Source organism: Elephas maximus, chromosome 19, assembly GCF_024166365.1.
Source record: "Elephas maximus indicus isolate mEleMax1 chromosome 19, mEleMax1 primary haplotype, whole genome shotgun sequence".
NCBI lineage: Eukaryota > Metazoa > Chordata > Mammalia > Proboscidea > Elephantidae > Elephas > Elephas maximus.
Window position 1 is genome coordinate 19,385,013 of NC_064837.1, and position 25,982 is coordinate 19,410,994.

Consider the following 25,982-nt stretch of genomic DNA (forward strand, 5'->3'; position numbering starts at 1 on the left):
CATCTCCACTAAGCTCTAGAGCAGATGGGATATTGGGGGCAAGGGAGAGGCCGGCATTAGAGTCTGCGTTCACCCCACTTTTATCTCCCGCATCGCTGGAAGGAAGGTTTCTTTTAGAATCCTGTCTTTCAGAGAGATGTGTCTACTGAATGGGATAGAGCTGGCCCCTGACCAGAAGAGTAAGAAAAAATTGGGCTTCCAGAAGAGTCCAGGCTATACGTGGGCCATGGCCACCTGAGTAAAGCTGAGGATATGGTTGGATGTAACTCTCTGACCCTTCTGGCCTGGGCTGAATGCTACAGTGCCAACCCCAAAGTTAGAACTTGGTAAAGAGCACCATTTCAAGTCACTGTTATGTACACCGTTGAGGGTTCCCCCCACCACACCACCTCTAGGAGTGGAGTGGGGTGGGCCCAACCACACTGGTGGCAGGTGGCAGACAGGTTTAAAGGAGGCAAGGTCAGGACCACCAGAGGTCTAGCCCTCCCAGGAAAAGGACATTCATCCCATGGAGAAAACCTGGACTGTCTTGCCCCTTCACTCTCTGTCTCTGATAGAAGCAAAGTTATTGCCCCCGGGGGCAATTGTATGTGTTAAAGGCCTCTTCATGCCCAGCTGCCAGATTACTGGGGCTTAGATCTTCAAAGATAGAGCTCCCTCTAGACTCTTGCTGGCAAACAAGGCTCTTTTCCCATTTACTAGACTCCTGATTTCTGACATCAGTGCAGGTTTTTTCCCCCTAGGATGCACTGTGCCCACAAAGAGAAAGAGCAACCTAGCAAGCATACATTCATATTAGCTTTCTATGTATCTAGCTCTCTTTCAGCTAGCCTCTGAGATAGGAACATACCCCTGTGAGCGCCCAGTGGAAGTGGATTGGCAGGTGGCCTGCCACTCAGATGTCCTCATAAAGCTTTGCTTTCTGGCTTTCTGTAATGAAGAAACCCAGACCGTGGAATTCTGAACCCACTGGCACTACCCCACTCCTATGAACTTGTTGGCCAAGGAAAGGACGCTGATCTCCATAGTGTCTGGGGCCAGGACCAAGGGGCCCTAGACCTCCAATTAGGAAGACGAAACAGACACGTTCCCGAATGTGTCTCCAGCTGACCTGTACCTGTCATTACCACTGTACCAGTGGGGTTTGTGTGGCCTCCACCGCAGACACAGCAGGCATGGGCTTTAGGTGAAGGAGTTGCCCTAATCACAATGTGTTAAATGGTCAGAACCTTTCCCATGCGGGCAGTTTTATACTCCTCCCTGTTTTTTTTCCTAATTTCGGGCCCCACCCCGGAACTGGCTCCGAAGAATCATCAATGGGGTCAGGGAAAATATTCCTCCCTACGGGTAAGGAGCAGCTCTCAGTCCTTCCCAAGACCTGAGCCTGACCCAACCCTGGCCCATGCCGTCCACTCTGGCTCTGCCCTAAGCTACGGCAGGAATACTGAGTGACCTTTGACAAGTCCCTTCTCTGAGCGTCAATTTCCTTTTGTGTAAAATGAGAGGATTTGAGATGCAGGCCTCAAAGGTCTTAAGTTTCTGATTGTATCTCGGTCGGCCCCAAATGCCAAGGGCCAGGAAGAGGTGCGCGGGCGAGCCAACGAGGGGATCCCCGCCCTCCCCGCAAGCGCGAGTGAAACCAGACGGCGCGGCTCCGCCCCGCGTCCCGCGTCCCGCGCCCCGCGCCCCGCCCGCGGCCTCGGTGGCTCAGCCGCTGAGAGGGCCGGGCTTCCGCCCTCCACGTTGTTGTTCCCGATTTGGGCCACGCCCCCTTGGCCTGAGCTGTAGACGCTTCTTCTCCGTAGCCTGTCCCGGCCCCGGAGCGAAGGACGGCCTCTAGGGTGGCACGGTCGGATTCTCCACCCATATCAGATACGCGTGGACAAAGACAAGCGTTTAGGGGAAGGAAAGAGAAAGACTTGGTTTTAAAGAGGGGGTGGTAAAGAGTAAAGGGTTGGCCAGGGCACAATTGAGGGATTCCCTTCTAGCATCTCTCCTTCCGCTCACTCAGTGGCCCCATCCGCACCCACGAATGAGACCCTGCAGATACTGGCCCTTTAAACATAAGGCTGGCGGTGCGGGGTGTCCATGTGGAGCTGCTCCATGCCGTGTTGTCCTGCCCTCCCATTGGCCCGCAGCCCGGTGACGTCGCCTAATAGGATGCGAACGCACTGCGGGGGGAGGAACGGAGGCAAAACTCGGAACCGGATCGCCACTCCGCTCTCTCCGCCCGTTCCCCAGCAGCCTCCTGCCGTCAGCTCCGCCCAGGGGCGGATCCCGGGGGAATTGCGACAGCCTGGAGGTTGCGGGATTTGGGTCCCGTGTGATTAGAGAGCGGAGACCCAGAGCGTCATACAAGACTTTACCATCCTAAGGCTTCCCTGACCTAGAATATCCTTATTTGAGCTAATTTAAACCTTTAGTTTTTCACCATCCAGCAAGACAGATTTCGGGTGACCCAAACACCCGGCCCTTGCTCAACTTGTGGCTTGCAGGCGGGGCGGGGCGAGGCGGGAAAACGGAAATACTGCGCGCGAACCGGGCTCGCTCTTCTCTCGCCCCCACCCAGGCCACGTGTGCGCGCGCCGTCTATAGTGGGCGGGACCTGCCCACGCAAGACCCCGCCCCTCCCTTCGTGAGACGCCGCGGCCCAGCGGGCGGGGGCTCCGGTCCGGGCTTTGGCTGCGGCCCCGGTGTAGTAGCGGGGGCGGCGGCCGGGGGCAGCGCGGCTCCTTCCCTTGTTGTGTGTGTCGGTGCCTCCTCGCCATCTTGTTGCACAGCCCTTTCTTGTCGGCGGGACTCCCGGGGGCCGCGGGGCGGGAGGCATCGTAAGGGAGGAAGAGAGGGAGGGGAAGAAGTGAGGCAGTACCGCCTTTTTTTTTTTTTTTGCATCATATTAAAAAAATTTGCAAATTTATATTTTGCAAATATTTTGGGAGACACTGACTTTTCTCCCCGTGCTCCCCCGTTCCTCCCTGCGGAGTGCGCTGCGCCGCCCAGCCCTGTCGCCCCCCGGAGGTGATCCCTCCCTCTTGCCTGCCCGCCAGCCTGACCTGTGCCCGGCTCACGGGCCGCAGCCTCGGCCCCGGCGTGCCCCCGGCAGCTCTCGGCGCGATGAGCATAGAGACGCTACTGGAGGCGGCCCGCTTCTTGGAATGGCAAGCGCAGCAACAACAGAGAGCACGTGGTGAGCGGCCGGGCTGGGCCCCGGGGGCACTAGGGAAGGGGAGGCCAGAGACCCCGGCCCCCTAACTCGCGCAAAACCGCGGGCAGGATACCACCCCGGCGGCCTGCGAAGCCGGGCAGCGCACGGCTCCCTGCAAGAGCCGCTGCCTGGGGAGGAGTGATGTGGGCAGTAAAATTAATTAATGAACTCATTAACATGCAGCGAGGGGCCCAGCTCCTATGGGCGCCATCCCAGCTGCCTGCCATCCATCCCTTGTTCACCTTCTGTGGAGGGCTCCTTTCGCATGGGCCAGCGGTGTCCTCGGTGGCGCTGAGGATATGTGAGCCGGGGGAGGGGTGAGGAATGGTGTTGCGGGGGGGGAGGGAAGTGGCAGATCCGCGTGTGCGTGCGTGTGTGCAGGGGGAAGTGTGATGTGAACCTAGAGGAAAGCAGATGAACGGACGTATACACGGGCGTGCATGTAGTGCACACGAGTGGGCGTGTGTGTAACGGAATGGGGGTGGGAATTACTCTACGCGGAGCAGCTCCTCGACTTCCCTGGCCCGGGGGGGATAGTATGGGGGACGCTCCCGGCAGATCTACGCGCCGCTTGGGGCGGAGGCGGCCTTTGCAGAATGAAATGACATCGCGTGTCTTATGATCCTGGCCAGCCCCGCCTGACCCCGCCTCCCAGAGCTGGGCTGGGTCGTGCGTCTGGGTTCGGGTGAGAGCCGGGCTGATTGGGTGTCTACGAGCGGCCGGCGGGTTGCTGGGGGCGGCCTCCCGGCCCCCCTCGCTGCGCCCCGCTTTAGCCGGTGTGGAATGTGGCGTGTCTGCGCGTTCCAAACCCGCTCTGGGCTGGAATGTTGCGTGTGCCTGCGTTCCAAGCCTGTTGGTTACACCGGGTGGTGACGTGGACGGGCCCCGCCCCCGACCACGTGCACGGGGGACACTCCCGCTGGGGACGGCACGGCCCGGCCCCTCCTAGCAGCCTCGCGCTCGGCCGGGGGCGGGGCCTGGGCGGGGCTGGCCTGGCGCCCTGCTCCGGGTTGGGCCCGGGCCCTGGCCGCTGGGCACCTCCTAGTGAGAGAGCCTTTGCCCTGCGAAGGAGGAGCCGAACTCACCTGTCGGCTCTCTCCTCGAATGTCCTGTTTTTGATCCTGGGATGCGGGAAACCCTCAGAATCGCAGGGCAAGAAGACATTTAGAGCTCACATCTTCCCACTGATCCCCAAAACGTTCTCACCAGAGCCTCCTGGCAGCCCCCGGGCCACACTGGGATGAGTTAGGCAGAGAAGGGGCAAAATTTGGCGTTCCCTCGCGAGGAGGAAGAAAAGGATTTCAAATGCCTCCTATACCCTTGCGCCCTTGGTGGGCGAGAGCTTCAGGGTGCTGCAGGAATGGGGGCTGGGGGAAATCTCGTTTTCCAGGCTGCTGTGAGGACATGTGCCTTGAAACTGTGTGTGTGCAGTAGCCGGGGCCCCCTTCCCTCTTCTACCCCTCCGCAACCCCTCGGCCGAGTTGCCTGTGGTGGAGCGAGTGCTTCGCCCTCCTTTCCTTTCTCTGCCTATTGTTGCTTCAATGATGAGTCATGCAGGAGGTAGTATGTGTGTTGTGTGCGCGCGCGCGCCGGCAGCGTGTGCAGCCGCCGCGGCGACGGGCGGGGGGGGAGGGGGGCGGCACCGGCAAGGGGCGGGGGAGCTGCGGGTCCGCGGGGCCTAGTCGAGCCGACCTGCCTTTCAAGGTCAAGAGTCACTTGAGATACGGAAAACCGTGATGCTTGGGTTTGCGGAACTGTTGGGCTGGGACATCCGCCCACACCCCTCCCTCTTGCCTTTCGGGGTCCAGGGCAAAGTGGGTAGTGCTCCTGGGGATCGAGAATGCCCTATACGCGGGCCCAGAGGTGGGGGGAGGATTTTGCACACGATTTGGAGAGACTGGAGCACCTGCTGCCACTGTCAACACAATGTAATTCAAGAGTACCTATTGTCGTTGCTGCTGTGTACCAGGCACCGTGGTAGGAGTTAACAGGAGTGACCTAGCTATTGCCCTGAGAGAACAGTCAATGGTTGGCCATTCTGGGGGAAGCTGGAAGAATCCCGGTCATCCCTCTCATCCTTTCCCGAATAAGTAAGTCCAGAGCTGACCAGTAGACAGGAGAGGGATGATCTGTGCCACACGGTGAAGGAAACTGGAAAAGGTTCTCTTCTAAGCAGTACCACCACCCCCAGGATGTGGACCAAGTTCAGTGGCCCAGTTTCAGCTTCTTGGTGGTGGGGCAGGAAGGTTTAGGGGGTGAGTTGGTTCAGGAAAGCCAAATCTACTCCAGAAATTTGTGTTACAGATGACCAGACCTGGCCTCAGCAGTGCAGTTTAATCTCCAAAATTCATTTTCTTCCCTGTCCTTGAGATTCTCTTCCCCGATGGAGTGGGAAGGATGGGAGAGAAGGAGGTGGCAAGTAAACATGCTGCTCAGAACTGCTTCCCTAGAGTACTTACCAGATGACCAGCTCTGAACAGGAATTCTTATGTCATCCTTCTTCCAACCTCTGTCGGTCAGTGGTCAGTTTCCTGACCTCGTCCAGCCAGTTTACTCACGTGATGAGCCTGAGGACGTGTGTGCACGTGCGTGTTTGTGTGCAAGCGGAAGAGGACAGGGCCAGTCCATCCTGGTGGTCAGCAGGAGGGCCAGGCCTGGCCATTCCCAGCATTCTTGGAGGTGGTGTGAATGGATGGAGCTGGCTGGAGTGACCAGAGGCTCCTGACTAACTCCCTCCTTTGCCCTGCCTTACGCACCACACTCCAAGATCCCCACACACCTTTGGGACCACTTGGTGTGAACTCCTCAGCCCCAGCCCTGTGCTTGCTCTGGGCACTGGGCCACAGTGGTTTGGGAAGGCTGAGGAGAAAACAGTGCTCCTGTTCTCCATGGCTGGAACCTTGCCCCTGCCAAATTCTCTGGGGACAACCTCTGGGCAGGGCCCAGGGAAGGTGCCAGAGTATGTGTGCGCAAGTATGTGAGAGAGAGGGGGGTGCACCCGTGGGTGCAGCAGAGCATTGTTTTGAAGAGCCTAAACACAGGTTACTCTTGGGGGAGCCCCACCCCTCCATTTTCTTCCCCCACTTTGCTTCCCCCCTCTCCACTGCTGGGAGAGGAGGGGATGAGTCAGAGCTGGGGGGTGGTGGCTTAGGAAGCTTTGGTGGATGAATCTGGCTTGGGGCACCCCTTCTTCTTTACCACCATTCAAGCTTTTCCATACTGGTTCAGGTGTGATAGAATTTTGTCATCCACCTGGGTCCTTCCTGACACCTGGTCTGGAAGACAGTTGGTAGGTGAGAAGGAGGTTGCCATCTGCCTGGTGAGCTTTGGAGTTGCTTTAAAATATGGGGGACATGGGGTTTGTCTCCCATCTGGGTCCCCCAGATGCCAGCCCTTGGGGTCCTGTTAGTCCTGCCTGTGGAGACTAAACACTTGCCTCAGAGCCAGTTGAGAGTCCAGGTCCTGGAAGATCTAAGGACAGGAGGTGGGGGCTATGTTGGCCCTAAACTAGGGGTGGGGGAGGGAGAGCAGATGGGGATGTAGCAGGCTGGGCCTGAGAAGAGCCCATGGCTGGAACTCTGCAGGCTTCTTCCCTCAGCGTAGTTTGTGGGAAGCTGGAGCGCAGAGAGCTAGTTTTCTCTGGGGCTGTAATATAAGCCAGTGCTGGTGCGGAGAAGCTGGGAGAGCAAGGCGTCCTTGTTGGAGCAGGCCTGGCATGTCCCCTTCCTTAAGGGCAGGGGACTGGCAGAAGAGGCCTGGGTCCAGCCCATGAACTTTGGCTGCTGGGAAACCACTGAGTGCTTCCCCTCTCACACTTCCCCCTTTACTTCCTCCTTTGCCTCCTCGCCTCTGCTGAGAAGGGAGGGGCCTGGAGCTTGCCTGGCTCTCAGTGAAGTTGTTGATTGGCCACAGGGCCCTGCAGCTGCAGGTTTTCTGGGGCCCCAGAGCCAGAAAGAAATGTCAGGGGTTGATGGTCTCCTCCCTCGGGCAGACTCAGCTCCGCCCCAAGTGGGGTGGCGTGTTTGGGGTGTGTCCCCTGGCCAGCGCTATCAGCTCTGTTAGCGGTGTGATGCATCCTGGGCAGGAAGGGAGGCCTGCTTGTCAAGCCGAGCCGGATCCATGGGGGTGGGAGGGCACATCCACTCCCCAGCCCAGCCTAGGGAACTAGATGAGTGGGCCTGAGAGGACAGGGTGGGTAGAGCCTTCCCGGAGATGGACAGAGGCCTCTGGATCAGTAGGGGCACTCTCCCCTTTCCCTCTTCTCAGCCTGCTCTGGGGCAGGCTTCACTTTCCTCGCTGGGCTTGCCACAGAGATGCTGAAGGGATGGGGTGCAGGGTTGCCTGAGCGCATTGCCCTACTCAACCTCTATGAAGAGCCCAGCTTTCCTTTCTGCCTGCCTACGATCTTTCTAGTTTTGGTGGGGAGAGGGGACGGGGCAGGGGGGATTTGGAAGAAGTGTGTTCTAGCACTGGCAAGGTAGGAGAAGGGCTAAGTGTGTCTTTTGTCCCTGAGGAAACCAGAAGCATTGGGACCTGAAGGTGATGTTCCTCTCTTCCTGTTGCATGGGGTTCTTGGGAGATTCCCATGTGAATTCCAACGTGGATGTGTGTGAGGAGAGACCTAGTTAGCATATGTTGGCATAGCAAGTAACCAGGCGTGGAAGCAGGTGTCAGGAGACACGGTTGTGTCTAGCTCCAGTTTTATTTGTGAGTTGCTGTGTGACCTCAACAAATCCCTTTGCCTCTCTGAGCTTCATTTATCTCACCTGTGAAATAAAGGTACTGCTTGTCCTCCAGAAGGTGCTTGGGGAGTAATGTTGAAGGCCTTTCCCCAGGCCACATGTCCAGACTCAGCAGCCAGACACTATGATCTGTCTCACTCTCTACCCAAAGGCTACTGCCCACCTCTCCAGCCTCATCTCTCACCCCAGTTCCCTCACAGCCCTATTGTTCCTGCCCCCACAACAGCCTAGATTGTTATCACCTGTTACTTCCCCCCCGCCCCCCAGCTGTAAACTCTCCAAAAAAAAAAAAATCTCCAAAGCTCTGTTTTATTCCTTCACTGCTGTGTCCCAGTGCTTGGCTTGGCCCAATGGATGTGGGTGGGTATTTGTGGAGTCTCAGGCTGGCATGTCACTGAGCACTGACTAGACAGGGCCAGAGGACACGAGAAGTGGTAACCCTGGACTCTTGGCCTGCTTAGACCCTCCTTGTGTTCTCTCTGCATAGAGGAGCAGGAGCGGCTTCGCTTGGAGCAGGAGCAGGAGCAGAAGAAGGCCAGTAGCCTGGCCAGGCTAGCCCATGCCCTACCAGTGGAGGAGCCCCGCATTGAGGCTCCACCCCTGCCTCTATCCCCCCCAGCACCCCCGCCGGCACCTCCGCCACCACTTGCCACCCCCACCCCATTAACTGTCATCCCCATTCCTGTAGTGACCAACTCCCCGCAGCCGCTGCCTCCTCCCCCACCACTGCCCCCCACAGCTCAGCCTCTGCCCCTGGCACCTCGTCAGACAGCCCTGGTCAGCAGCCCTGGACTCAGCATTAAGGAGCCTGCCCCCCTGCCCACCAGGCCACAGGTGCCCACCCCTGCCCCCCTACTGCCAGACTCGAAGACCACCGTTCCACCCACTGGTAGCCCCAAACCCTTGCAGCCCCTCCCCACACCTATCCTGACCATAGCACCACACCCTGGTGTCCAGCCCCAGCTGGCCCCCCAGCAGCCGCCCCCGCCCACACTTGGGACCTTGAAGTTGGCACCTGCTGAAGAAGTCAAATCCAACGAACAGAAGAAGAGGCCAGGGGGGTGAGTGAGGTGGGGCAGAGTGGGGGCTGGTGGGATGGAGAGAAGCGTCCGCACCGTACCTCCCAGCTAGCCCTTCACAAGCCTGCCCTACCTCCCCAACCTAGAGGGCCCTTTTCTATTCCAACACATTCTCAGTGTGCCCATCCCCACCCGGGATTGGTATTGCCCTCTGTCATTCTCAGGCTTCTGTGTTCTCTGATTCCCCAAGGCAAGGCTGGGGCTTACGATAGTTCCAAGCCTTTGGCAGAGCCTTGGGCGAGGGCTGGGTCAACGGGCTGCTTCTCCTGAGCGCTCCTGTCTCACAGGTGGATGGGTGGCATTGGGTTGTGGAGTATGGCCACAGATGCGCGCCCCAAGGCGTGTACGTGGCACAAGGCGGATATCTCCTATTTTATAGAGAATTTTGGGATCAACAGCCTGTGGCATTTGGGGGGTGGGGGCGGGGGTTAGGAAGGCCACCTAATCGGGCCCTCCTCCCTGAGCGTTTTGTCTGTCTGGGTTTCAGGATCGGCACCAGAGAAGTCCACAACAAATTGGAGAAGAACAGGTGTGTGTGTGTGTGTGTGTACGCGCGCGCGCGCTAGTGTGCCTCTGGGTCCGCCCGCTAGATCCTGGAACTTGCTCCGCCCTTGGTCCCCCAACATCTCGCTTTGGGCCTTCCTTTCCCCACCCCCAGGCCTCGCCCCCTCAGGGCGCTGGCTAACCCGACCTCGCTCCCTCATCCCAGGAGGGCCCATCTGAAGGAATGCTTTGAAACCCTGAAGCGCAACATCCCCAACGTGGACGACAAGAAGACGTCGAATCTGAGCGTGCTGCGGACGGCGCTGCGGTACATCCAGGTATGCGGCGAGGGGAAGCAGGGCCGGGACGAGGACGGGTCGTGGCGGCGGCAGCCGCGGCGCCAGCTTCCTCCCCACCTCCGCCCGCCCTCCTTGCCTCTCGGCGTCCCCGTCCCGCCCTCCCGCTCCTTGGCAGCCCACCCCGCCCGCCTCCACGCGGGCGCTGAGCACATGGCCCGGCTGACGTCAGCGGGGCTCCCGGCCCGGGAGGAGGCGGGCGGTAGGGCGCGCGCGCGTGCGCGAGGGGGAAGGCGGTGGCGGTGGCCTCTTTTCCACCCCAGTCTCCTGGCCGCTCCCCCGAGCCCCTGCCGTCTGCGCGTTCTGTGCAGACTCGGCCTCCGAGGAAGGTGCGCGCTGCAGCCCGGCTCAGTGTAAAACCCGGTGTCCGGACCCCCGCTTTACCCGTGTTAAAGCACCCGCCGGGTGAAAAGTGTGTGGAGCGGCCCCAGCGCCTCCGCGCAGGCCGCAGTGCCCAGGCGGGAACCCGCTTCTGCCTGCCTGCCGCTCGTTAAGCTGTTGGCGCTACATGGGGGTGGGTATGGAGCCCGGTGGGGGACCCTTCGGCGTGGTCGCGCGCCACACTACGCCACACGAGTGAAGCCCCCCACTTTCACCCCAGGCGGATTAAGATTCTGTGAGCACGTTGAGGTGCCCAACAGAGATTGGCGGAAGGTTTAAACCGGAGGGTTGGTTGGCGGGCTGTGGCGGTCCTGCTGGGCGACAGCCTCGGGGTCGGGGAACCTTAAAAAATTATTTTCTTTCCGCCTGGGTTAAAAAAAACTCTTCCAGTGGCCTTTTTTTAGAGGCCCTCCGGGCTGTGTCCCCTCCCCTTGGGCACTGGTTCCCCTCCGCAGTATTGGGGGGCGCCTGCCAGATGAGACAGTTGCCATGACGGCCCTGAGTTTCGGTTTCCCTGGAAACCGGTGGAGGGTTCCGCGTGCCGGGGAGGCTGTGGGGGATGGGGCGGGCGGCCACGCTCAGCCGAGGAGACGGGAAGCGGGGAGTAGTTGGGGAATGGGAGGGACTCTGGTCTCCCTCTTCTGACCCGCTTGGGGCGGGGCCAGGGGCAGATGAACCGGTAAGCAGGGGTTTAATTGTGCTTATTTACTAATCTGCAGTGCACAGTTACACCTGTTTTTCGTAACAGAAACAGGTGAAATTGCGCACTACAGATTAGTAAATACAGTTAAACCTGTGCGTATCTTCCTCACTGGGTAATCCGTCCCTGGGCGGGGTGAGTGTCCTGGTCTCCCTGTCGCCCCACTTGGGAAACTTTGGACGGCTGGGCAGCATCACGGTCCCCTCTGTGGGAGGGGTGGCAAGGGAGGGTCCGGCGGGGCTGGGAGCCAGCGGCAGGGCTCCATCCCTCCGCCCAGCCTCGGCTACGGGGGTCATAGCCCTGAGGTAACCGGAGCCTGACTTGCTGAGGGGCGGAGGCGCTGCTTTGCGACAGTTCCCAGCCGGCGGGTCCCACCCCTTCTCCCTCGACCGCACGCCCTTCCGCCCTCCCTCCTGAGCGAGGGGGAGGGACTGGCGCGCCTCCAGGCCCCTTCCCGGCACCTGGAAAGGGCGGGGCTTCCCCGCGGATTGGCTAGTCCAGAAGGGGCGGGGCTTCTGGGCATGCGGAAGGAGGGTGCGGCCGGGGAGTGACGCAGCAAACCCGGGTCCGCGTGGGTGCGCGCGTGCTCCGGAGGGGCGGGGCCTGGCTTGCGGCTGAAGGGGCCCTGGCGCCGGGAGGGGGGGGGCCGTGGGTTTTGAAGAGACCTGGGGAGGCTGAGAAAGGCCGGAGAGGCTTACTTGGGAGATGTATTTGCAGAGCTTGGGCTTGGATAGTTTGCTGGTCCTTGCATACTGCCTGAGACCAGATCACTGCGGACATAATATGACATCTCTGAATATCCGTTGCCTTCTTTGTGCAACGAGGATAAATAAGCGTAAAATACTAGTATTTAGGTTATAAGGGTAAAATACTAGTATTTAGGTTATAGGGATGTTAGGTTTAGATTAGATTGTTCAAGTAAACAGTACCTGATACTCTGTAAACATTAACCTAATAGTTATTATTCGGGGGAAGGAGTGATGGAATGGCAAGTTCCTCTTTATAGGCACATACTTTGGGAGGGGAACCCAGTGTAAAGGGTGGATTTGAAAATAAATCAGAAGTAGACTCAGTGAAATCCATGGTTTGAACTGGAATGGGTAGGAAGCAGAGAAGACCCCAGGCTTTCCATAAGAGATACTTGTCCTGGGACTGGTAGTGGAAGTAAAAATTTAAAAAACCCATTGTCGACCCCTGCAACTCCATGTGTTAAGGGTAGGACTGCTCCATAGGGTTTTCTTGATTGTACTCTTTACAGAAGCAGATCTCCAGGCCTGCCTCCTGCAGCGCCACTGGGTGGGTTCAAACCAACAACCTCAAGGTTTAGTAGACAAACACAAACTTTTTGTGCCACCCAGGGCCCTTGGGAGTGGAAATAGAAACAGAAGAAAGATTCACAAGGTTTTTTCTAAATCCTTAACCTTATCAATTTATTTATTCATTCGGGTGCCTTTAGTCAGTCAGGCCCTATGCCTGACCCCGAGGATACACTGGTGAGCTGAAAAACAAAAACAAAAGTGTGGGTGTCTGGCCTCACAGGTTCATAGTTATGGCCTTGTGGCAGATTACCAGCAGGTAAACATACAGAGGACTGTGCCATTGGAGCAGAGTGGGGAAGGCAGGATCTGTCCTGGGGAGTTAGAGAAGTCTTTGCTGAGGGAAGGACATTTGAGCTGAGACCTGAAGGATGAGTTGGGGTGAACTAGGCCAAGTGGAAGGCAGAGAACTCAACACAAGCCAGTGTTTCTCCAGCAGGATGAACTTGTCGAAGTAAAAGACAGTCAGGAGGGCTGCCAGCAGAGATGGGGGCATCAAGGCACTAGATGGCAGTGGAAAGGTGATGCTAGCGAGCCAGCACAGGGCTGTGTGGACTCAAGGCTCTGGCTATGGCTGAGAGCAGGAGCTGTGGAGGCACTGTAGCCTCCAGCCAGACTCCAGAGTGGCTTGAGGCGGTAGAGGATTTGCAAAAAGTCCCAGTGAAGTGGACAGAGACAGGGAAGGAGGAGTAGGCAGGTCCCCCACTATGTACCTACACAGGCTTAGAAAGGAAACAGATATATTCTGTTGCCGTCGAGTAGAATCCGACTCAGTGACCCTGTAGGACAGAGTAGAACTGTCCATAGAGTTTCCAAGGAGCGCCTGGTGGATTCAAACTGCTGACCTTTTAGTTAGCAGCCGTAGCTCTTAAACCACTACGCCACCAGGGAAACAGATATGAGATGAGGCAATGTGGACTAAAGTTGGACTGTGGCGCAACTTTCCAGGGCCCTGTAGGCCTGTGGAGAACTGGGCTAGGTGAGAAAAGGAGGTTTTGGCGCCTGATGCACTTTCTCCCTGACCCAGAAGTCTAGCCTTCCTGCAAGCAGGTGGAGTTCAGGGCAGCTGCTTCCAGCCCCCTGCAGCCAGGTTTGAGCTAGGGCTGACTTGTCACAGGCCTTCCTGTTGATGGGACTCTACCTGGATGTCATATCCAGCCCTAGTCTTTCAGGGGCAGAGCCAGGTGAAAAGTCCAGCAGGTGTGTGTGTGCACATATGTTGGGGGAGGGTCTTTTTTACTCCATCTTCCTGGCAGAGATATGGGGAGAAGCAGTTTAAACTTGAAGCCAAGACAATAGAGGGGGCTGTGTGTGGCCTGTGGCAGGTGACAGAAGTTTAATGCTATCAGGTCTCAGCAAGTACAGAGCGCGGGTGTGTCTGGGTGTGTGTCACAGGCACGGATGGCTTGAAGCCTCTCTCACTAGTGAGGTGAGAAATGTAGGGGGTTTGGGGCTGCAGGAGGGGGGCATGGGGAAGTTGGGCCTAGTTGGCAGGTGGCCAAAGACATTGCCATGGTCCAGAGCAATAGGCCAATAGTCATGAAAGGCTGCTGCAAAATTGCCCCTAGGGAATGGAATCAGGAGAAACCCAAGTATAACAGGTTACTTTGATCCTCTCTGGGGTGAAGGAGAGACACAGGACAGAGGCAGGCAGAGGTGGGAACTAACAAGAAACAGCTTCTGTCCTCCTGGAATCAATTTCTTCCATTGGGGCTGAGTATGTATATTGTGCGTAGTTCTGTCCTCGCCACCGGTAGGATTGGGGCATAGAAAGTAACTTTAAAACAGTTCTTGCCTTTACATACAGGGCTGGACAGGGGCAGTGTGTGCTAAGGTGGGAAATACATACACGTGAGTTATTTAAATGGTTGTAAGAATTTAATAGTTTCCAGTTAAATGCTCAAATGGGTGGCTGGGGTACCCACAAGGGCTCTAAGGCAGGAGGACAAAGGTAGTGAGGGCATGGGTGGGAAGGTCTGTAGAGGAGATGTGGTCTTACAGGGTGAGCAGATGAAACCTGGCAGAGTGAGGAGGGAGGGTCTGCATTGAAGCATTATGGCAGTTGGGGTAAGGACGCAGAAATGAAGACAGGCTGGTGAGTTTGGTGTGTGACAAGCCAGCGGGCTCTGTGCAAGCCCTGGAAGTGAGATGCTAAGGAGCAGGTGGGAAAGGGACTTGGGAGCAGACAACAGACAGTAAGGACAGGACCGTCTTCATTGTCTGGAGGACACAGCCATTGTGACGTGCCTGGGCCAAGGAGAAGCTGACAACAGAAGGTCCATAGGACTTCAAAGGGTTTGGTTTAATAAAGTGCCAGAGTCAGGAGGTTTTGGAGGCACGGGGAAGATGTTTGGTGTGGAAGGGAGCTGAGATAGGATGGGAGCTAGCCTTAGGGTCCCTGTGAGTTGAAATCATCTCAAAGGCCGTGGGTTTGGTTTGGGTTTTGGTATGTGTCTTGTGGAACCCTGGTGGCACATCGGTTAAGTGCTCGGCTGCTAACTGAGAACTTGGTGGTTCAAACCCACCCAGTGGCTCTGGCTCCACAGGAGAAAGACCTGGTTATCTGCTTCTGTAAAGATTAAACCCATTGCCGTTGAGTAGATTCTGACTCATAGCGACCCTACAGGACAGAGTAAAACTGCCCCATAGTGTTGCCAAGGAGTGGCTGGTGGATTCAAACTGCCAGCCTTTTGGTTATTAGCCGATCTCTTTAACCACTGTGCCACCAGGGCTGCCTGTAAAGATTATAGCCTGGAAAACCCTATGGGGCAACTGTATTCTGTCACATGGGGTCTTTGAGTTGAAAACTGACTCGATGGCACCCAACAACAACAACATGTCTTATGTGAAGGGAAAGCAGGGGCCCTTACGATGCAGCAGTGCTGGAGTTTGGAAGATGTGGTGCCCCCACCTTCCCCCGACCTCCAAGAGGGGTCAACTCAAGAAGTGTGAGGTTGTCTGAGGGCCTGGAGGAGCTGAGGGAAGATGGCCTTGTGGTTGAGGGAGCCTTCCTGAGGTTCTTAGGGAAGTGGGTGCTATCAGTGTCATGTAGGGGGTGGCCTCGAACAGGAGAGATAGAAGCCAAAGTCAACGAGTGCAGTCAAGCAATCCAAGAGCCGTTGCTCCTTCATCAGTGTGACAACTCAGGTACACATTAAGAAAAGTGGGGTGCATTCCAGGGCTTGGGGCATGTGGGGAGCTGCAGACAGGGTGCTGGGAGGAGAGGGGAGCGGGCAGTGTGCAAACATTGTTGAGAGGAGGCAGAGGTGAGCCCTGAGGGGAGTAGCGAGGAGGTCAAGAGGAGGTGCAGAGTCCAGCAGCTGCTGGGGGGGTGGGGTGGACAGCAGGTCATGAGGTAAAATGGGGGTGTCATAGAGTCTAGGGGGTCATCTCCAAGGGCACTGAAGTTACCAAGGAGATAATGAGTGATGAGGTAGAGAGAAGGGCAGCATCATCTGGGGTTCCTTAAGGAATGGGTTCTATGAAGGGTAGGTTATGGTATAGGTGGCTAAGCAGAATGCTGTGAGTCGTGGTGGATGCGTCTGTCACCCTTTTGTCCTCTGCAGAATGAGGGCAGAGGTTCAAGGAGGGTGGATGGGACAAGAGGTGGCGAAGTCCCTCAGTCAGATATGGGGGACAGGAATGGCTCCCATGTGTGGGTCTGGGTGACCTGGATCTCTGCTTTCTTTAGTGGCGCCGTCCAGGAGTCCCGAGGCCCTGGGGTGCTGGTCCACACTGGGTGGGGCCGTGCCCAGTAGGCAGGTGTGGTCTCCAATAGGCCCCCTCAACCTGGCCTCATGGTCACTGCAGATTTGTCCCCGTGAGTTGGGTGATCTATAGGAGGTGGTGACTGGGGAGGTGTCTGAGATACCATGGGTCCTGCAGCTGCTGCTCAAGGTGTCCTTACTGTCCCTTGCCCTGTTGCCCAGTCCCTGAAGAGAAAGGAGAAGGAATACGAGCATGAGATGGAGCGGCTGGCACGGGAGAAGATCGCCACACAGCAGCGGCTGGCAGAACTCAAGCACGAGCTGAGCCAGTGGATGGACATGCTGGAGATTGACCGAGTGCTCCGGCAGACAGGTCAGCCCGAGGACGACCAGGCCTCCACCTCCACCGCATCAGGTGAGCCTAGCCCCTGCCCTGCCCACAGGGTGCCTCACCCCGCTCCCTCTCAGATGTTGCGCCCTATACCCCATAGCCCAGCCTCCCTGGCCAAGCCTTTGCCTACTGGAAAATATGCCACCTCTCCCCTCTACCCCATAATACCCTGAGACCCCCAGGGGCATCTATTTCTCCAGTCCCTTGTTTCCCGGGCCCTTTTGACCTATTCCCTGTGTCTTCCCCCGCACAGAGGGTGAGGACAACATAGACGAGGATATGGAGGAGGACCGGGCAGGTCTGGGCCCACCTAAGCTGAGCCATCGGCCTCAACCAGAGCTGCTGAAGTCTGCCCTGCCACCCCCCAGCACTGCCCCTGGACCCCCGCCTTCCCACCCCCACCCCCACCCGCACCCCCACCCCGTGGCCCTGTCTCCTGCCCACCTCTCTGTGCAGCAACAGCCACAGCAGAAGACGTCTTTGCCAGCCCCTCCACCCCCACCGGCTGCCCCTACCCAGACGCTGGTGCCAGCTCCAGCCCACCTGGTGGCCACAGCTGGGGGAGGCTCCACAGTCATCGCCCACACGGCCACCACCCATGCTTCAGTCATCCAGACTGTGAACCACGTTCTACAGGGGCCGGGCGGCAAGCACATTGCCCACATCGCCCCCTCAGCCCCCAGTCCTGCTGTACAGCTGGCCCCTGCCACACCCCCCATTGGCCACATCACAGTGCACCCTGCCACCCTCAACCATGTGGCCCACCTTGGCTCCCAGCTGCCCCTGTATCCACAGCCTGTGGCGGTGAGCCAGCCTGTAGCGGTCAGCCACATTGCCCACACCCTTTCGCACCAGCAAGTGAACGGCACCGCTGGGCTGGGGCCCCCAGCCACTGTCATGGCCAAGCCGGCTGTAGGGGCTCAGGTGGTGCATCACCCCCAGCTGGTGGGCCAAACAGTGCTCAACCCTGTGACCATGGTCACCGTGCCCCCCTTCCCAGTCAGCACACTGAAGCTGGCCTGAGGATGAAGCCACTCAGAGGCCCCCAGTGGGGGCAGGGAGGGGGTCCGGTCCCCCACTCTCTCACCCACCAGCTCCACACATTCCAGCCTTGCCCAGGCCCGCCCCACCCACACCCACCCCCAGGCCTCCTAGGGGAAGGGGGTGCAAAGACTCTGAGCCAGGGGAGAGGGGCCGCTCCAGGGAGCTGGGCACAGGGTGCGGGGGTCCCCGCTGCACTAGGACTTGAGAAAATGACTGATGAGAGAGACGCTGGTGAGCGTGCCATCTGTCCAGCCTGGTGCCAGCTCCAATTCCGTTCCTGCCTCCCCATCCTGTCCCCTGAAATCAGTGCGATGTGGACGTCACCTTCTCTGACTTCTCCCCTGCCCTCCCTGCCTTCCTGTGCTGCTGCTGCTGCTGCTATTGCTCTGTCTGGTGAGGTGGCCAAGTGCTCTGGCCCCCGTCCCGAGACTCAGTGTTCTCCTCCCAGGCCTTTGAGGGGGAGGGGGAGAGCAGAATGTGGCCCAGAAGCCTGGGAGTTGGGGTATGAGAGGCCCTGCTCTGAGCACAGGTGACAGATCCTAGGAAGTGGCTGGTCTGTTGTCCCATCCATACCGGTGGGTCCCCCCCCAGCCTGGGGCTTTCTGACCCAGTGCAGTCACTAATCCCTTACAGCAGAAAGTGAGGCAATTTTTTTATACCAATAAGCCTAGCCCAAGCTGTTGCCAAGCCTCCTGAAGGGGGGCATTGGACAAGCCTCCCCAACCCCTGCCACTGGGGGTGGGTAAAAATGGGGCTTGGCTGCCTGCTGCCCACCCTGCCCCCCAGCCTGCTTCCCTGGTCTCTGCTTAACGTTGCACATCCCCCCCAGAGGAGGGGTGGGCCTGGGCTGCCGGGAAGACCTGGGCCAGCATCCGTTCTCAGTCCAGGAGCCTTGCAGCCTTGCTGTTGAGGTGTCAGGCAGTTCAAGTACAGAGGCTTGGCCAGAGCCCCAAACCCCATCCTACATGGGACTGGATGAAGGGAGCAGGCAAGCTGGGACATTAACTGCTGCTTCAGCTCCAATTTCCCAGCCTGTCTTCACCCCCTCCTTTTCTCTCTGGTGGGCTGTTTGGAGTGTACTCCCCCTGGTGGGGGCTGCTGCATGCCCCCACTTTCCTCTGAGGAAAGTCCTTGGTTGGGTTGAGTTCTGTGGAGAGGAGGGCCTGTGTGTAGGGAACGCTGCTTCCCGCCTCTGCCTTGGCGCCTGCTTCAGTTTTTTTAATGTGGGTATTTATTACAAGTGGCCTTGTGTCAGACACTCAGTTACACACGTGCACACTCAGCTCCCCACAGATACACTCACTGATGGCCTTTCAGTGTGAGGAGGAAGCTAGTGTCCTTAGGCAGGAAGTTTGCATTGGCAGGCTGGGGGGCAGGACAGGTGAGTTCAGGGGTCCTGAATCCTCTGGAGGTTCCCACAGGGCACTGAGGTGGCCAGCAGAAGTTGGGATAGATTGTCCCTTGAGATAAAGACTCCATAGACGTGTAAGTACTCCCTTTAAGTTCCTTCCTGGTCTGGGAGACCTCCCAGGGGACTGTTGCTTAGTTCTCATGTGTCTCCATGGGCTGGGGAAGGGGTGGCCTATCAGGTCACCACTATCAAGGCCTCGAGAAGAAAGGAGGTCTGAGGTGCATGCCCAGACCAGTGCAGCAGTCCCACCTCACCTGCCTGATGTCTCCCTGCAGTTGTAGCCACCACCGCCACCTGGAACTCTTGATTCTTGGGGGAGTCAGGTTCCATGATTCCAGATTAGTGACAAAAGAGCAGAGAGACGCAGGACTGCCACCCCAGGGGACAGAAGCATTGGCGAACTTGCCCTTCCCCACCGCCCCTTTCACTGCGCCCTGCACCCTGAGGCCGGCTCCAGAGCAGAACTGTTGTGCCAGCCCGTTGGGCCTGCACAGATACCTCATTGCCCCTGCCCTGCCGCACCCCTCCCTGGCCCGCCAGCTTTGGGGCCTCCGAATCTAGTGCCGAATGACTCATGTCCAGATTGGTGAAGATGGGTGTTGTTGCTGTTGTTTTTGTTGTGTGTGAACGCTGTGACGCCGTGTGCCCGAGCGGGCAGCTGCCACCCAGCCCTTCCTTGGGCATCTCCCCTCCGTGAGCTGTCGGGACCACATATGTCCTCCCCCTGTGGGAACACCTGCCCCTTCCCTCCTTCACCCTTCCAGCCTGGGGGACACACAGACACATCTTACCTCTCATGCGTGTTTTACTTTTTGATGTTCAGAGTGGCTCACTGGCTGGGAGTCTTTACCTCGGGGAGATGGGGAGGCTGGTTCCTTGGGGGGTGCCAAAGAAGGGCAGGGAGTGCCTGGAGGGTAACTAGGGGGTCACCATACTCCTGCTCTCCAGGAGCAGCTTCTTCTTTCCCCATCCCAGGGTCCCACCCTCCACCCCTCAAAGAGGTGGCGCTTGTTTACAGTGAGGACTCGGTCACTGTGTCTCCGTTTCCTGAAACATAAACTGTAGCGACCCCAGACTGTAGAAATTTTTATGTGTTTGGATACATCTGCTGTGTGGGAAAAAAAAAAAAAATACAAAAACCCTAATTTTGTACATATTGTATTTTTACTATTGAACTGTATTCTAGTGGCTGTTCATGCTCCAAGACTTTAGGTATTGAGACATGAATACTATCCATGTAATAAGCACTTGCCTGGAATAAAATATAAAACTGAAATAAACCTGCACTGAAACCTGAGATGAGCTGCCAGCCTGCAGCATTGCGGTCATGTTATTACAAAGGGAGGCAGATGAGGCCTTTAGGGAAAGATCCAGCAGGGGGTCCCCCTCCTTACCCGGATGTTTGGGGCCTGGCCATCCAGTAACCTCCATGCTGGTCAATTTTAGAAAAAGCTTTTGGACCTTCCAGTTGTGATCCCAACAATGCTCGAACACTGTACTTGTTTTCCTTATACTTTTGCAACACTTTATACTTCCTCAAACCATTTTTATGAACATTATCTTTCATCTCAACAGCACAGTGAATATGCCAAGAACTAGCCCCGTTTGGCCAGATAAGGGAACAGGTTCAAGGTGACTGAGAGACTCCTTAAGGTCGCATGGCTAGCCTGGGACTTGTTGGAGCTACCGCCAGCTCTCAATTCAGTAGAGTTCTTCCTGGAACATTTGCCAACTCTATCCAGGGGCCTATTGTAGATCGGGAACTCCTGAACTCCAGAAAGTTCCAGTGGGGAAGTAGGAATTGCCTCTGGGTCTGGGCACAGAGGGTGAGGGGCTCCCTGAGCCGGGATGCACTCTTATGACAAGTCAACAGGAGAGTCCATAAAGCTGTCCTTTCAGGGGAGGGAACAAGAAAGGGGAAAGCTTGGAGACTAGGGTCAGGGTCATGTTCTCAGCTGGGCCTGGAAGACCCTTGTCCCCACCGACACATCTCTCCCCACAGTCCAGGGAACCTGGAAGCTTGGCGGGCTGTCTCAGGAGTGCTGAGGGAAATGAGGTCAGGGAGCAAATACCTGGCCCAGCTGTAGGTCAGGTTGGCCAAGGCTGCCTAGTCGCACCTTTTTAACTCCCTGATGGCACCTGCCTGACAGCCCCAGATGGGGGATCTGACACAGCTTCTCTTCCTGGGTCGGGTCTAGGGGAAGGTTTTACCCACGGGGAAGGGAGTAGTGGTCAGGAATGTCTCGGGGTCTGGTCCCTTAAGGGAGAAGGACCAGCCTCAGGAATGGTCAGACCCCTTTGCTATTGTCCCACAACCTCTGCAGCTTTCACTTGTGAGATGCTGGCTCCCTCTGCTGGTAGCTTCCTAAGCGATGGATCACTTCCACTGGCCCACTTTGTTTTTGTTGTTAAGACTCATAGCAATCCTATGTGACAGTTTAGACCTGCCCCATTGCATTTTCTTGGCTGTAATCTTTATGGAAGCAGATGGCCAGGTCTTTTTGCCACGGAGCTGCTGAGTGGATTGGAAATGCCAACCTTTTGGTTAGCAGTTGAGTGCTTAACCAGTGTACCACCAGGGCTCCTTCAGTCCCTATTTAGGGAAGGGCTAACACTTCCTGAGCTCCTACTCATCACCAGGCACTATGCCCAGCACTGGGGACACAGACGAAGACCCTGCCCCTACGAGTGATGACCCAGTGTCATCTGTCACAATTTAAGGACAGGCATGAGCTCCCATCAAAGGACAGTTCCCCCAGCTCAGCTGGAACCTGTGAGAGGAGTCTGTGGTCAGGTAACCACAACAAAGCCCAAATACGAACCCAGCTTCTTCCATTTACCAGCGCCTGCCTTATGAAAATGTCCCTGAGTAGCACAAATGGTTTGCTCTACTAACCTAAAGGTTGGTGGTTCGAGTCCACCTAGCAGTGCCACAAAGAAAGTCCTGTCAATCTGCTTCCAAAAAGGTTACAATCAAGAAAACCCTACGGAGCAGTTCTACTCCATAACACCTGCATGGCAACAAGTCCCGGCTCTGTGAAAGAAGAAGGCTTACTTTCCAAGGTTGAGAGAGTTACCTGGGCTGGTGTTTTATGGCACCTCTCCTGTGCTTCTTGTGCTTCCTGCCCACACCCGGATTGCCCTTACCCCCAGCAGACCCACCATTTTGGCTGTGGGGATGGCCTTTGGTACTGGAAGTCCTGGAAGGGCAGCACTTCCAGGTGGAATAGGGAGAGGGTGGGAGCGTGTGAACAAACTGGGCCGCCTGCAGGCTAGTTTATCCAGGCCCTTTGGAGAATTTCTTTCAAGGGGAGGAAACCACAGGGAATTGATAGCTCCAGGCCACAGAGTCTGCTGGTGAGGGATGAGTTAACATGAGAGGTCTATGATGTTGACTTACTCCCTGGCTCCAGAGCTCCCTGTCAACTGGTTTGTCTGGGCAGCTGTGGGCCACTAGTCCCTAACAGCAGGGAACAGCCTGCCAGGACCCCAGATGGGTAAGGCAGAGCTGTGTCCTGGGATTTTCAGCTCTGAGAGTGAGTTGACAACAGGCCCTAATGTCCTGAAAGCCAGTGTCCTCTGGCACCAGAGGCAACGTGTTGCGTAAGTGGAGTCCTCTATCTGGAGCCTCAGGCAGAAGCATCCAGGGTGGGACTGGACCAGAGGCACTAGGATGGGGGAAGGGCATAAGGGATGAGGGTCTTCTGTTGAGTTGTACCCTTTCCAAGCCTTGGCCTAAGTCCTCCCTCTGGACTCAGCAGGGCCTGACCCCTTCCAACCCCAGTTTCCCCTCTCCCCACGCCCTAGCCCGAGGCAGACATCCCTAAGATAGAGTTGAGAGGGCTGTGGGTCAAGAGGCCAGAGGGGCGGGAGGGCTCTTCATCACTGGCTGGAGTCCGTAGATTCCCAGTCAAGGCCCAAGCTCACTGCTAGAGCCCAGTCAGGATGGGCAGGCAGGCTGGGGAAGAAGCGCACAGAGGTGTATACTCCAGTTCATCAGAGGCTGGCGATGCCGTTGGTCAGTCTGAGGAAGAACCACGACTTGGGGGTGAAGTTCCTCAAGGGGCTATCACCCTCCACACCAGCCCACAGCCTCCAGTCTGAGGTACCTCTCCTGGAAACTCTGGTTCTCTTTCCCCCATCCTTGCCTTTTGGGACTGGCCCTCTCACCGCTCGACCGTGGAGCTTATAGGACTCCCCAGCACACAAAGTCACTGTCCAGTGTAGCCCACCAGCAGCCCCCAGAGTCTCCCACGTTGCCAAATGCTGTGTTTATTGGTCTATTACACTGAAGAGTATAATTTCTGAGCCAAAAAAACATACACACTCTGCTCCTCACAAAACCACTGAGTCACTAAGGCAGGCACACAACGGCCACCCGTGCTTGGTGGCAGCCAAGGACTCATGGATGACAGGGACGGGCAATGGGGTGGGCTGGCCCCCAAACAGGCTGTGCACAGCCCAGGGAGGGGCAGTGGCTGGGAAGGCTGTGCTGGATGCAAAAGGGCTGCTGGGCCCTTTCCTATGTTTCAGATGCAAGACGTCTACCAGGCCTTAGTGACTGCTGGGCAGGCCCCAACCCCTGGCAGATGCGGCCTCCTGGCTCCAGAGCAAGGCCTACCCTGCACATGTTGTAGTGGGGGGGGCGGTACGTAGGGGTAACAGAGCAAGCAGCATGCCTAGGCCTGGGGTCAGGGGCTAGGCCCTTCCCAGCACCCCAGCAAGTAAGGCTTCTCTAAGGGGCGTTGTGAGGGAGAGGGTCCCCAGGCCTCACAGAAGCCTGAGAAGTGAGCAGATGGCAGAGCCAGCCCTGTTTCCCACAAGGGACAAGCAGGGAAGACCCAGGCACTCCTGCCTCCCTCAGCCCCAGGGACTCAGCAGATGCCTGGGAGGGCCGATGGGCTTCCCAGGAGCTCTGGGGCCTGTCCCTGAGAGGAGGCTGCCTGACTCACCTCCCTAAAGAACCACTCTGCTCTCCTCTAGAGAGCAAGCGCCCCCACCGCCTTCCAGATCATCCCGGTGGCAAAAGCATCATTTACACAGTTTCCAGGGATGCATCTGCTGCGTGAAGCACAGGCAGGTGGAGAGAGACGGTACAGACACATGTGGGTGCACCGTACAGGTGGCGCGGTAGATGGGGGGCACCTCGGGTGGCCAAAGGCAGTGGCAGTGCTGCTGAAGTGGGCTGCTCCCACCCAGGACCTGTGTCCAGTGAATGAACTCGCAGTCATTCCCGCTGCCCAGCTGGGGCTGGTTTGCACCATGCTGGGCCTGCACAGGGCCTCTTGGGAGATACAGTACAGAGCTCCCTGGTCCCAACAACCTCGCTAGGCAGGGCCCGGGCAACTGCAGCCCCTGCTAACTCTGTAGGGCCCAGATGACTCAAGAGAGGCAGTGGGGACAGTCCAGGCTGTGGCTGCAGGGGCAGTGTGACTAATCCCAGCTGTTTGAGTGGGGAGTGCACAGGTATCCCCCCAGGCAGCAGCTTCCTGAGGCCGAGCTCTCCCATCCCGGCCCTGGTCTAAAGGCATCCTGGCCCCCGACTTGCCCTGTGGGGCCAGCACTGCCCACAGTCGGATCCCAAGCTCACAATCACTTTGTTAGTAACACAGTCAAGCAGGCAGGGTCAGTGGGGGGTTGGGCAGTCTCAGCTGCAACGCCCCTTCCGGTCGCCTTGCTGCGGCCCAGGGGCCCAGAGCCCCGGTTCTGCACGGCTGCCGCCTCCCAGCCTCAGCCCTCACTTGTTCTCTATGAGCATCTGCACCTTGTGGACGAGGTCCCGGGCAATCCGCAGGATCTCCTGGGCATCGTGCCGCTCAGCCCGTTCTGGGGGAAACACAGATAACTGTGGAGAGGCCTGGAGGGAGGACAGCAGGCTGACCACCCTGCCCCGTCCCCACTACTGGACTTCTGACATCCTGCTTCCAGGGAAGGGACCCCAATGTTCCTTGAAAAGCCCTCCAACCCTGCCCAGGCTAGGAGCAGACGCCCCATTCCCTGCTAAAATCTAGCGGGAACCAGCCCATACCATTGAAGAACTTGATGATGTCAGTGAAGTCCATGTTGTTGTCACGGATAATCTCACGGTAGGCCTCCACCAGGGCCAGGGCGATGAACAGGACAAAGTGCTCCGAGGAAATGTGTCGGGCAGCCCATATCACCTCCCACACGGCAAACACATCCTCGTATAGCAGCTCTGGAGACAGTAAGGGGCTAGGGCTAAGGCTGAGTCTGGCTGGCCTGGCTGACCATTGTCCTCTGCACAGAGCCACGTGGGAGTCGGAGCTCCCGGGGCCCAAGTCCTGGATTCTCCCGGTCACACACAGCCTGGTCTAACAGCAGGGTTTCCCTACCCTGGTCCAAGACTCTGCCCATCTCCTGGTAATTTCTGCAGACCCCAGACTGCACTTCACATCAGCCAGAACAGCTTTACTTACTAGGCTTTACACCTTGGTGCCCTGGTGAGGTTTTGTTTGAAAAAAGTTCTGAGAACCATTGCCTTAGGGTAGTATTTTTCTAGCCTGACTGCACTTTGGAATCACCTGGGGGAGGGCTTTTAAAAACACCTGTCCAGGTTAGTAAGTCCAGGGATGGGGCCCAGGGTACTGGTATTTTCTAGAAGTTCTCCAGATGATTCCAAAGTGTAGTTATGGTTGAGAGACACTGACTTTGGGGAAGAAGGATGTCCTGCTGCCGCTAACCCCCTCGATCCAACCCACCTCCTACCTCTTTTAAAGTCTAGCAGGAACCAGCGGTAACAGAAGTAGAAATGGGTATAGTCTCCATTCTGATGCATCAGTTCAAACAGCTCTGAGTCCAGGATCTGGTGTTGAGGATGAAGAAAAAGGACAGGGACTGACTGGATGCTGCCTCTCCCCAGAGCCCCTCACCTCCACGCCCGGGGAGGCCTGGCTGGCAGCCTCTCTGCTGTCCTGGGCCTGACAGTCTCCCCTCCGGTGTCTTCAGATGGGATCACACTCTGCTGCCCTGTACATCTCTCTGGGCTGGACTCTTTACGGTGTTATGCCATTTTCTGGGTGTTTGATTTCATCATCACCCCCAACGTTCACCAGAACTTTCACGGGCACAAGCATTCACACACTCATATTCCTCCTCACTTTGTAACACTGAAAAAAAGTGTCTTTTTTTGTTTAATGAGCAAAATTA

At 57.2% G+C, this 25,982-nt stretch overlaps 2 protein-coding genes across 5 annotated transcripts in view; one reads left to right on the forward strand and one right to left on the reverse strand.

Annotated features, from left to right (window-relative positions):
• The first annotated feature begins 2,639 nt into the window (after positions 1 to 2,639).
• Positions 2,640 to 20,127, forward strand: MNT (MAX network transcriptional repressor). The gene is made up of 6 exons (XM_049860663.1): positions 2,640 to 3,187; positions 8,435 to 9,008; positions 9,514 to 9,555; positions 9,736 to 9,847; positions 16,192 to 16,384; positions 16,614 to 20,127. Exons 1-6 carry the CDS (start codon positions 3,115 to 3,117, stop codon positions 17,381 to 17,383), a joined length of 1,764 nt encoding a protein of 587 aa, XP_049716620.1. The 5' UTR covers positions 2,640 to 3,114; the 3' UTR covers positions 17,384 to 20,127.
• Positions 20,128 to 20,393: 266 nt separating this feature from the next.
• SGSM2 (small G protein signaling modulator 2) overlaps positions 20,394 to 25,982 on the reverse strand; it is a 35,186-nt gene continuing 29,597 nt past the window's right edge. For 3 of the 4 annotated variants that reach the window (XM_049860660.1, XM_049860657.1, XM_049860659.1), the window contains 4 exons: positions 25,542 to 25,638; positions 24,844 to 25,011; positions 24,580 to 24,641; positions 20,394 to 22,839 (listed from right to left, as the gene is read on the reverse strand). In XM_049860660.1, coding sequence (XP_049716617.1) covers positions 22,756 to 22,839; positions 24,580 to 24,641; positions 24,844 to 25,011; positions 25,542 to 25,638 — 411 coding nt within the window. In that variant the 3' untranslated portion in view covers positions 20,394 to 22,755. Of the gene's footprint in view, positions 22,840 to 22,995; positions 24,642 to 24,843; positions 25,012 to 25,541; positions 25,639 to 25,982 lie in introns of those variants that run through there. The other variant, XM_049860658.1, reaches the window with a different exon arrangement.

Coding starts and splice junctions, on each gene's coding strand:
- MNT (XM_049860663.1), top strand. CDS start 3,115: ATGAGCATAGAGACGCTACTGGAGGCGGCCCGCTTCTTGGAATGGCAA. Junction 3,188..8,434: donor GCAACAACAGAGAGCACGTG/GTGAGCGGCCGG, acceptor CTCTCTGCATAG/AGGAGCAGGAGCGGCTTCGC. Junction 16,385..16,613: donor CTCCACCTCCACCGCATCAG/GTGAGCCTAGCC, acceptor TCCCCCGCACAG/AGGGTGAGGACAACATAGAC.